This window comes from Pyrgilauda ruficollis, unplaced genomic scaffold (assembly GCF_017590135.1).
Source record: "Pyrgilauda ruficollis isolate IOZ18807 unplaced genomic scaffold, ASM1759013v1 scaffold5, whole genome shotgun sequence".
In the NCBI taxonomy this organism is placed as follows: domain Eukaryota; kingdom Metazoa; phylum Chordata; class Aves; order Passeriformes; family Passeridae; genus Pyrgilauda; species Pyrgilauda ruficollis.
In genome coordinates, this window is record NW_024526599.1 from 17,886,777 (window position 1) to 17,897,958 (window position 11,182).

The following is an 11,182-nucleotide window of genomic DNA, read 5'->3' on the forward strand; positions in this document are numbered from 1 at the left end:
TTGGAGATACAAAGGCAACTTTTGTAGTCCTCTCCTTCAGCTGCAGCCCCTGTTGCTGTGGTTTGGGCGTGCTGCTGTTTGCACTATGCAGGGAGTTGCCATGTGCCTGGTTCTCCATGCTGCTCTTGCAGGCATTTGTTTTATGATTTTTGCACTTAAAAAGCTTTGTAGTGAAATACCCAAGATGCAAGTGGATGATGTTAACTACTACAAATAAAGGGTAATTTTACACATCAAAACCAGCATTTTTGCTGTGAAGATTTGCTGTTACCAAATCTCAGAAACTTCCTATGATTTCTAAAGGTTGTGGTTGAGCAAAATTCACAGACAAACAAATAGTGCATCTTTTCATTTCTATGGCTTGATTTTTCCCTCCTGTTGGACCATTTGTTTCCTGTTGGGTTTCTTTTGCTCAAGGCTTGTTGTCTAAAGATGTGGAATCGTGGAGAAAAGCACTTCAAGAAGGGAAAGGAAACACAGCAGCAGTGTACAAAAACTCTGAAGTATGCACTTCAGGTATCTCTGAAGTTGACAGGAAGCTGAAATAGATTTGTGTGTTTGCTACTGGAAGAGCACATGTTCCAGTTACAAATTTTTCTTCAATGTTTAGCATGAGTTCAATGAGAATACTTTTCAGCTGAGCAGCAATCCAGTTTGGTTAGTCAGTGGCTAAATGAACAAATTAAGGAATTTGTGACAAATCATGAAAAAGGCACTTTCTTTAAAAAAAGCAGAGCTGTTGTAAAATACATGATTCAGTCTGCAGACGGATAGGGCTATGCAAAATACTCGCTGCAAACATTTCAATCTCAAATATTTAGACAAGCTTTGGTTTATGGGACATCTCATAATTTCAAATTTACAGTTCTTTAGTTGATGTTTTTTGTGAAGTCAGGAAAAACCATGGTCAGTTTCTTACACCACCATGATACTGGGAGCTCACTGGTTGTGTAGGAATTCTGCTTCTTGTTTGGATGGCAGGGATATAAGTCAGGTTTGTGATCTGCAAGGAGGCGTTGCAGCCTCCAGCTTTGTGGAGGCCAGAGTTACCTTTATGGTAACAGCTTTTAACTGCTAGTGCAATTTCAAAAGTGTTTTGTTTGCCTTTGTAACATTAGTCCTCTCATAAATCTGAATTGCAAACTGCCTGAAGGGGAACTGATGCGTCTGTTTTCTTTGACAAAGGCGTGGTTTGCTATTTGCTTTTTTTCTGAAGTGCTTTGCATCATCTGAAGTTCTGCATGCTGACATTTAAAGATAAGGCAACGATAGGCAGCACATTCTTCTGGCTAACTGGAGGCAAATGAATAGCTCTGGCCTTGCAAATAAGGAATTTGATGCTTCTTCCTCTTGGTTTGAATTGAAGTGGATCATTTGAACCATTTTGCTACAGTTCCCTCCGCTGAGCCATGCAAGCTGCCTGCCTCTCAGCTATGCCCTTACTCTGCTGTAGAAGGTCAGCTCCATCTGCACGTGGTTGGCTGTGTAATACCTCCATTTGGATTGCTGCCTGGTTCTTGGCATTGTAATATAATGTCCCCTAACAATGATGTTGCCTCTTCTCCAAAAATGTGGCAATGTAGAGTATATATATATATATATTCAATAACTTCATGCCCCTGCAATGTGGTAGAAGTGTGAAAGCTAATTTTTTTTTTCCTTTCCCTAAGAGAGCAGTTTTAAGAGAAGTTTGTGAAACTTCTAATAAAGATAGGGGAGCAAAAACTTCTTTTGGTGCTGCTGCAGAAAGTAGTAAAAACTGTGAAATCTGCTTGAGTTGCAGATAATGTTGTGGTAGGTTTCAGTTGAGCCTCTGTTGCATCATTGCCAGTCAGAGAATGAAGAGCTTGGCCTAAATCTGTCCAGATCAGCACATCTTTTGCACAGACCCAACATAGCTAAGCTTGCTGTTAAGCCTAATTCAGGTAGACACACATGTAGATTGATTTCCATGCAGGACAGCTGGCTCTCTTAACACTTTCTTGTTCCACTGCAGGTTCCAAGTGATTGTAGCAGGGCCAGGACTCTTTACAGTTCCCTTAAAAGAGAGTGCAAGTGTCACCCATCAAGTTACTCACATGCTTTTAATGAGCTATAGCAAAGAAGAGTAAGGCACGTGTAACTTGAGGCACTCTGCTGGGGCAGGCTGCTTTCCCTTCAGCTGACCCATTACTACTTTGGGAATCAGTCCCTGAGGATACTGTAATTTATTTATCTTAAGGCTCAAACACTGTTGTGATGAGAATTTCCTGTACTGCCTGTACAAAATCCTTGCCTCTTCCCATGCTTTTACATAGAGTTTATATGTACACTGTTTGGGCAGTGTGCCAGTCTGCTGTGAAGTGCATGCATGCATGACTTCTCCTGCCTTTGAGGATCAAGTTAACATTTTAGTTGATTTTTCTCTTAAACAGCCACTCATCTGACTAATTTATTTTAAACCAAAGCACTAGAGTCTGTATAGAACCGGTTTTGCACAAGGTCAGTGACCACACTGAGATGCTGTTTCACCTTGCTTCCAGGCTTTGGGTGCAGCTGGAACTGCACAAGGCGTTTGCTGCAGTCATATTAACAGTAGGAGGATGACTCCTCCTATTCAGGCCTGGCTGGCTGGACTTGGGAATGCTAAATTTCAAACTCAAAAATGCAAGTTGCTAACTTCTGTTTTGCCTTTCAAGCAGTTGCAGATATGGGGAGGCAAACCTAGGATGCCTTCTTAGCAGACCTGTGTTAATGCAGATGTAAAGAGAATTACACAACATTTCTGTTTTCTTAATACTCTGCACTTTTTGCCTAAAACCATTCTCTGTCTTGCATATTTAAATATCTCAGGCATAAACACATGAGAGTACCTTTCAGATTGGCAGATCTGTATCAGGTCCATGTCCGGCTAGAATCGCTTCTTTGCTGTATATCTGAGTATGGGTGTCATTAAACATACGGTTTTCAGGAAATTAGGTATTTCAAATTTAGCTAAGTCGTTTATATGTCAAAAAGTGAAATACTCTGACAAATATTCTACTGAATGGGATCAAATAAGGTAAAGTAGCAAATGCAATTATTTTTTTTTATTGGAGCTCTTCAGTGTCTCTCATGAGACATTCCTCCTTCCATATCATGTCAATCTGTCACACTTGTGCTTTTTATGTGGGCTCCTGGCCTAGCTGGGTTCAATTAATTCTCAACCTAAGAAATATGGAATTTGATATTTTTGTCAAGATCTTTTCATGTGTCCTTGGAGGCACACATTTAATGGATAAATCATATTTGTATATAACCATGTTGCTGTGTAATGTGTTCACTGTTTTTAATACCTGTAAATGAAGATGTGACTTTTGTATTGAACTTGATCCAGTTCCTTTCTTTTTCTTTTCTTCTTTTCTTTTGACATCTTCAGTAACCACTTCTGCAGCTTGTGAGAAATTGGAAAGAGACAGGAATGAACTGCAAGTTGCTTATGAAGGGTATTTGCAGAAGTTAAACCAGAAGCATAATGATGACTTAGCTGAGGTGGAGGAGAAGCTTAAACAGTTTTACACTGCAGAATGTGAGAAACTCCGAAGTATCTGCATTGAGGAAGCTGAAAAGTACAAAGCCCAACTCCAGGAGCAGGTTTGTGACACTCAGAGTAGAAAAGTTCTCTAGCAACTGCTTTCTGCTACAAATGAGCCTTCAGAGAATCGTGGGTTTTGCTAATAACGGTTATTTAAAGTGAAATTCCACTTCATTGCAGCAATAAAAATACTACCACACTAAGCTGTACAGACCTTAAGCTTATGTTTAAATGTGGTGGAGATTGGTTGTGTTCTGCCAGCTTAAGTTATTTCTAGAACTCCATGGGATATTTGAGTCAGCTTGAGTTTTAAGATTTCTAGAAACACACCTGCCTTCTGACCTTGCTTTGCCAACTCCATGTGTGTGAGAGATGCACATGTTTTCCTGTTGGTAGTGGTAAACTGTAAGGCATCATTCTCATTTCTTAAGTCTTGTACATGGCTTAGCTTCTACTTTTGAATCCTGCTAGACCATTTTAAATGTACTTGACATAGTGCATGAAGCCATTGAAACAATGCTTTAAACAAGGGTTAAGTTGATACATGTAAGGGGAGAAAAATCATGTTGTCATATTGCAGGTGGACAATTTAAATACCACACATGAAAGCTTTAAGCTGGAACTTGAAAACAGACACTCAGAAAAAGTAGAGGAGCTGAAAAAGGAGTATGAATCCTCTTTTTCAGGCAAGTATTTTTTATTTAAGTATGTATGCTATAGTACTGCTAGTCACAAACAAAAGTATTCAAGCGTTTTGATCATTATATCTACTTCACTGTTCTTTGTGGCAAGCTATCTTTAAAAACATTGGCTGAATTCCTTCCCTTGGAACTGACAAGTCTTATTTTACATACAGCAAAAACCATGATCTCATTGTATTTGAATGAAACCTTATAAACAGTTTGAGTGAAAGTGACTTTTTCTTGCAGTAAAAGACTGAACTGAATTGCCCTCAAAATCTCAAGTGACTGAATAATTCCTCCCAGCCCCTAGTTCTGTAAGGAGCACCTCAAAACTGAAAATGAGGATGAGTAGGGTTGTGTGCTTTCCATAACAACATGGATATGTTAAGAAATATTATACACTGTGTGCTGTACACTGTGGCAGAGGTGTTTTTCAGGGAGGGGGGGTGGTGACGTGCTCAGGTTTAAATGATATTGCATCTCATTGATTTAAGGGAAGATGATTTCCATACTCCTTCCAACTCCACTTGATAGCTAAATTTTCAGTGATACTTTTTTGTCTTGAAGACTGGTCATGCTTCTATTGCTTTCAAAGAGCAAACTCCTCTGCATGGCATCCATAGTAGGAAGAAAAAATTTTTTTAGAAGTTTGTGGAAGATACAATTTCAATTTTTCCTGTGTTTCCTTCCATAAACTCAACTTTTGTCAGATGTGACCTGTGCTTAGTAAGTCCATTTGTTGCATGCAGATGAATGCTCCCAAAACTGACAGGCTAATGAAATGCATATGTGAGGGGACATTCAGCAAATCTGAAGTGGGAATAAATCTGATACTTCATAAATGCTTTGCATCAGTTAATGATAAGTGTTCTGTGTTGGCATCAACTGTATCTAAGCATATATTTGTAGGCTGGCTCTTCAGGCTGTTTCTTTTCAAAAAGAATTTTCACGTCTTATGTGGTATTAAAAATCTGCAAAAATAATTTGTTTTAGAGCTCAAGAGTACCCATGAATCTGAAAGGAAGTCGCTTGAAGATTCCTTTAAAGAGAAGCAGGAGTTGCTGGAGGTTTGTTAAGGGCATGGGTTCATTGCAACAGTTTAAAACTTGAAAAGCAGTTCGGAGTTGTGCACTGAATTCTTGGCCTAATGATACAATATATTTACATTTCAGAAAAAAATCGATGAACTAAAAAGTGAAAACAACTCTCTGAGTGAGAAGCTGAAATTAGAAGAACAAAAACAAATAGCCAAAGAAAAAGCCAATCTTGTAAGTCTTGATCTTTCCAAGTAATGTGGATGAACAGATCTTGCCTGGGTTTATTTTATTGCATAATGCAAAAAATTTGCAATGAAGCCTGATAGGGATCCCATACTTAGGAATTTTTTTTTGTAAATGGTTCATCAGCCCGAAGTTTTTTGCAAGCACATGATGATGTGTATTAACTTTACCGTTATAATTCTGTAAAGCTGTTGAGTATCTAAGTCAGGGGTGTAAATAATAGCCTAAGATAACTGAAGGCCCATGTGTGTACAGGAGCTGTACCATAGCACTTTTCTGGACAGTTGGTAACTGTTGTACCAGTGCTGTGATCAGTGTGGGCTTGCATCACTACTGCAAAGCTCATTGCTAATGCATTTATTCAAACGCTGATTGCTACTTTTTGCTGATTTATCCTTCAAATAAACTCTTTATTTTGTCCTGCCTTTCCTCCCAAGGCTGCTGTTGCCTCTGGTGGTCCTGGGATAGAAATGTGTTTTGAGAGAGGGGTTTTTTTATGCACCAGGTGGAGGGGGTTAGACACAAATATGCTTGTCTTTCTGGTTACCAGAAGTAAGTGGGATACCAGTAGTATTGTTTATTCCACAAAGAGAAATTCCATGCTTAAAGACTCACTAAGGATGCCTCTAGTAGAAGTTGCCCTAGTTTTCACTGGAATTTGTTTTGTTTTGTTTTCTCTTATTGGTTATTCTAGTGGCAGGACAGAGCTGCCACAAAAAGAATCTGCAACCACAATATGTTGCTGTGGTAGCGAGAGTTGGGGCTTTAATTCCACAGGCACGCTCAGATGTTGCTTAAATTAAAGGCGCAATAGTCAAGTACCTTTACATAGCTGCAGATGTGCTTTGTGCTTTCCTGGCAACATAAGATGCATGATAAGCTTGAGACTTCTCTTTGGAAAAGCACCAGTTTGACTCAGCATGCTCTTCTGTACTAAACACAATTCTGCAGTACTGGAACTCCCAATAGCCCTTGAAGAGAGAGATGTATTTCCACCTCTCTGGTATCATTTAGATAGTGTCACTTGATATTCCCAGGTTTTTTGCTAAAAACTTATGTAGGCTTTTCAGTCTTTTAATTTGGCTGTGTTCTTCTCTGAGTAGCTAATGTGGGGGCTCAGACTTAACTTTGAAAACACATTTTAAGACCATTGGACTTGAGGAGGCAAAGAAAATAAAGCGAATATTGAACATACTGTAACATTTAAACTTTTCAGGATTGCTTTTTTGTTAGCTCCTAGATTCCATGTTAAAGTCACAAAATAGGAACAGATCATCTGCTGCCTTCACTGAGGAAGCACAGCATGCTTCACCCTCGCACAGACTTCTCAAAAGAAGTTAAACAAGAACCACTACTGCAACAGGCCTTAAACACAAGCAGGAGAATGAACTGTGTAGGTGATGGAGCCCCTGTTACTTGTGACATGTCCTGGCTCTGCACTTCTGGGACCACACCCCACAAGACTGCAGGCATTGCCCTCCTATCCGAGGTTTCTGGTGTGGCAGTGAAGCTGTTACTCAGTGTGGTGCACCTGTGTTCTTACACAAATGCACTAAAACAAGTTTTGTTTGATTTTGAAGATAAACTTAAATTACACAACATGCTTAATCATTGATTGAGTTCAGCTCAATGTTCCATTCTCACTACCTGGAAATGGACCCAGACTTGCTTTATTTTCCCTTTTTTTTGGCTGTGACTGCCTTGAAATGCAGAGAATGTGTTTTACTCTACAGTGTTTGAATGGTTTCTTACTCTGGAAAACAGGTCCTTGAGGCAACCACATCTTAGCCTGCTCCGGCCTCCTCCTGCTCTCCCTTCCACCTCCCAGAAAACAATACAAAAAGGAAAAATAAAAAAGTCCTAACTTGCTATATTGTAGATAAGTTATGGATGTGCACCAGTGCAAGATTTGTATGTATAATTGCATTTTCAGGCTTCAGAAGAATGTGAAGCTGAGAACTTTCAATTTCTGCTTATGAGCCAGCTACCTTCAGACTCAAACCAGGGAAGATAAGCTACAGTCAAGTTCAGAACTTAAACTTCTGGTGCTTTTTTGAACTGTTCCAGAGCCTGAAAACTCTTCAAATGTTTACTCTAATTATCTCTTGGGATGGGTTATGAGTAATATGAAATAAATTTTGGAACTCCTAGCCTTAAGGTCTTTGGGCACTCCTGCGAAACAAGTTTTGATGTGACAGCATTCATGCCTTCCTTTGATTCACAAGGGTTTTTCATGTCTGTGCATTAAGTGTTTTCTGAAAAACTTCTGATGAAGCAACTGTCCACCTACCCTGAAGGACAAACAAAAACCAAGGAGAAAGTGATATCAGATCTTGTTATTTATTCTAGTGTGTGACTTGATTTCACTTAGAACAAGTAACTCGTTAGCATAATTATTTCCTTGTTTTTTCTAAACAGCAGAGAAATATCCAAATTATTCCTGAAATTCAGGGTACTAAGCAAACTCTCTGGCAATCTTTCAGAAAAACCCACAGATTATGTACCTGGAACAGGAGCTGGAAAGTTTGAAAGCAGTGCTGGAGATCAAGAATGAGAAGCTCCATCAGCAAGATATAAAGCTAATGAAGATGGAAAAGCTGGTGAGCATTCCTTGGGGTCTGGCAGGCTGGGGCTGTGTTTCTGACTTGTGTTTTCTATAACAAACTTGAGCTGGATGGACTTAAATGCAAGAATTAATAGGTTTTTTTTTTTTTATAAGGAAACAGGAATTCATGATGGGACATGCTTACATTGCAGGTACAGCTTTGGGATATATGTCATGAGGCAAAAAGAATGACCCAATGCTCTAAATGACCTTTTAACATCTTAAAAAACTACTGGTTTGCATAAACTATTGGTATGTTAGTACAGATTATCTGGGAGCCTCTTCCCCTAAAGAACAAAATCCTTACCTGCTACATTGCTTAAGTGGTATGGAAGATAGATTGCAGTGTCTGGAAAGCATTCAGAAGGAAATGATCCTAATTTAACAAGAAGGGATCAAATATTAAATGGAGTAAGTCTTGATTAGCTTAGGCCCATCATTTTAGCTGTTAAGCTGCTTGTTTAGCTGTGTGACTGTCTTCCTGACCTGTGTGTAATTCCACATGAAAAGTCAGTTTCAGAGGCAGGACTTGTAATCAATTAGCATGCTCTTATTTGTGACATGACAGGGTCCTTCTCCTGGGTGGGGCCTTTGAACACTGTTGTAATACTTGCTTATGCAAGCCTTTAATGAGGAAGTATAGAAGGAGGTTTGGATACAAAGGAACACATTGATGTCAGTTGTTCAGTATTGTGCAGCACCATGTGTTACCCTAGTCGACAATTACTAGCAGATTGCTAGCAAACCTTCATCTTTCCCAACAGACATTGGCCACAGTGTAAAAGGCCTTGGACCATGCAACCACTTAATCAGTTTTTCCTTTTATTTTTGATAACGTCTTCCAGCAGTGATGTGGACTCAGAAGAGCAATAGGAAAAGAGTTCAGGGGAACTCTTGAATTTGTTGTGTTATTTCTAGACAGTCTTCTGTCTAGAAAGGCGCTACAGTGTCTAAAAGTGCCCATCACTGGCAGAAATTACTGCAATGTGCTGGTTAACAGTAGATCCCTTACCCAGTCCTCTTTGTTGGCATCTAATCAGCACAAGTGGGCAAGCACCAGTGTTATGCAAGGATAAGGTAAGTAGGATGGTTTTGTGTGTACTGTAACAAGCTCTGCAAACTCCAGATTGCCAACATCTCTGATAGCTCAGTCAGAATCTTGATGAGTGCATGTATGGATTTTATTTCAAATTGTGACCTTTTTTCCAAGGTGGAGAACAACACAATCTTAATGGATAAATTAAAGAAGGTTCAGCAAGAAAATGAAGAATTAAAAGCTCGGATGGACAAACACATGGAGCTTTCAAGGTGAAAAATATCTGTGGACATTTAGATGCCTTTAATCAGGGGGAAGGGGTTCCTGTGAGAAGAAAGAAAATTCTCCTTATGTATTGGTGAATGCAATTTTTTAGTACTCTGTGAAAGAACACATCCATTTCTTCCCCACTTTTATCCCTACAAATGTGCATTCCTTTGTGCAGTTAACAAGCGGGAACATTTTGAAAGGGGATAAAGGTTTAGTATGTTCTTCAGTACTCCAGTATTTTAGGGAAGAAAAAGCAATATCAGAAATACCATCATACAAAGATTGTCCTCTTTAAGTACTACTGGCTTGTAAGCTAGACTTAAGTCATACTTATAACCACTTCAGTGAGTGGTTTGTCCCCAGTTTAGATTGGTGTGGTTTATTTAGTAGTAACAGTAATATTTAACATCACTAAAACAGGTCTGAGCTCCTCCTAACGGTTGCTTAAATGGATGGCCAGACTCTTCCAGTGTGAAGGAATCTTTAGCTTCTGTGTTGAGCTGAACCTTCAACAAGACCCAAAGGCTCCAGCACAGCCGTTAAAACACAAACATGTGTTGTTTTAAGACTCACTTTTCAGATGCTTTTTCTGGTCCTTAGGGATGTTTCTTACTGGGACTTCCTCCTGCTTTCTGCAAGCTACCAGTTCAAATATAGCTAGGATGAGAACATGCTCTGTCCTCCTATTAAAGCTGGAGTTCAGTTGTGAGCCAAGCAAAGGCTTATGCACTTTCAGACCTTGCTTTAAGTTTTAATACTGCAGCCTCCAAGTTGGGTTATGTGTTCTGATGTAAATCTTCCATTTGCAGGCAACTTTCTACAGAGCAAGCTGTTTTACAGGAGTCACTAGAGAAAGAATCAAAAGTAAACAAGCGCCTGTCAATGGAAAATGAGGAACTTTTGTGGAAGTTGCACAATGGTGATCTATGCAGCCCAAGAAAACTGTCTCCCAGTTCTTCATCTGTGCCTCTTCAGTCCCCACGAAATTCTGGTAACTTCTCTAGTCCTGCAGTGTCACCGAGATGACATCTCTTGAGAGAAAGAGAGGCCTGCATTTCACTTCTGATGTGCAGAACCTTTCCTAACCTGAATCGCAGGAGCAAGAGCTATATTAGCCGCCTATGACAACTAAACATAACTGGAAACTATGTGTTGCAAAAACAGCGATAGGAGACTGTGAATATGGGAGTAAGACATTCACTCCTCCTAAAAAGACTTATGACCTCTATGGACATCGTTGCACAAAGCACTTATAGAGCAAGAAAAGACTTGTTTGTTGCCTTTTCACCTAACCATAAGAAGAAGCTCAGGGGCTTAGAGATCACAACCTTTATAATATGTTCCTTATCACCGACACTTTTTTAAGGCTGTGTGTGTGCGTGTGCGTGTGCCGTGGATGGAGTGGGTGTAACACACTGTGTGTGTGTCTAATGCTGCCTTCTTTGCTGTGTACGTAATAAAGGATAAAAGCTGAAGACTATACATTGACATGTACTTCCTTGATACTGCTCTCAGTATGCATGCTTAACAGAGTACCCTTGCCTGGGAATGAGGAGAAACTACTGGTACACTGGTACAATTTCCTTCATCATTCTGGCTGGTAAAAAAAATGGCATGAAGACCTCTGTCAACTGACTCCTTAGTGTCTTGGCCAACCTGAGTATGCAACTTTGAATTAATTTTAAAAACAAATTGAATTGCAGCCATATTTTGCATGGGTTCTTGGTTTCACATCCATGCACAATTCTGCCATTT

The 11,182-nt window shown here is 39.6% G+C and overlaps 1 protein-coding gene across 4 annotated transcripts in view; it reads left to right on the forward strand.

The window, feature by feature from the left end:
- Positions 1-10,902, forward strand: part of MTUS1 (microtubule associated scaffold protein 1) — a 116,782-nt gene extending 105,880 nt beyond the window's left edge. For all 4 annotated transcript variants that reach the window (XM_041479812.1, XM_041479814.1, XM_041479813.1 and 1 more), the window contains 7 exons: positions 3,398-3,612; positions 4,134-4,239; positions 5,230-5,303; positions 5,409-5,504; positions 8,000-8,116; positions 9,332-9,429; positions 10,237-10,902. In XM_041479812.1, the coding sequence (XP_041335746.1) occupies positions 3,398-3,612; positions 4,134-4,239; positions 5,230-5,303; positions 5,409-5,504; positions 8,000-8,116; positions 9,332-9,429; positions 10,237-10,453 (923 nt within the window). In that variant the 3' untranslated portion in view covers positions 10,454-10,902. The remainder of the gene's footprint in view (positions 1-3,397; positions 3,613-4,133; positions 4,240-5,229; positions 5,304-5,408; positions 5,505-7,999; positions 8,117-9,331; positions 9,430-10,236) is intronic.
- The last annotated feature ends 280 nt before the right edge of the window (positions 10,903-11,182 follow it).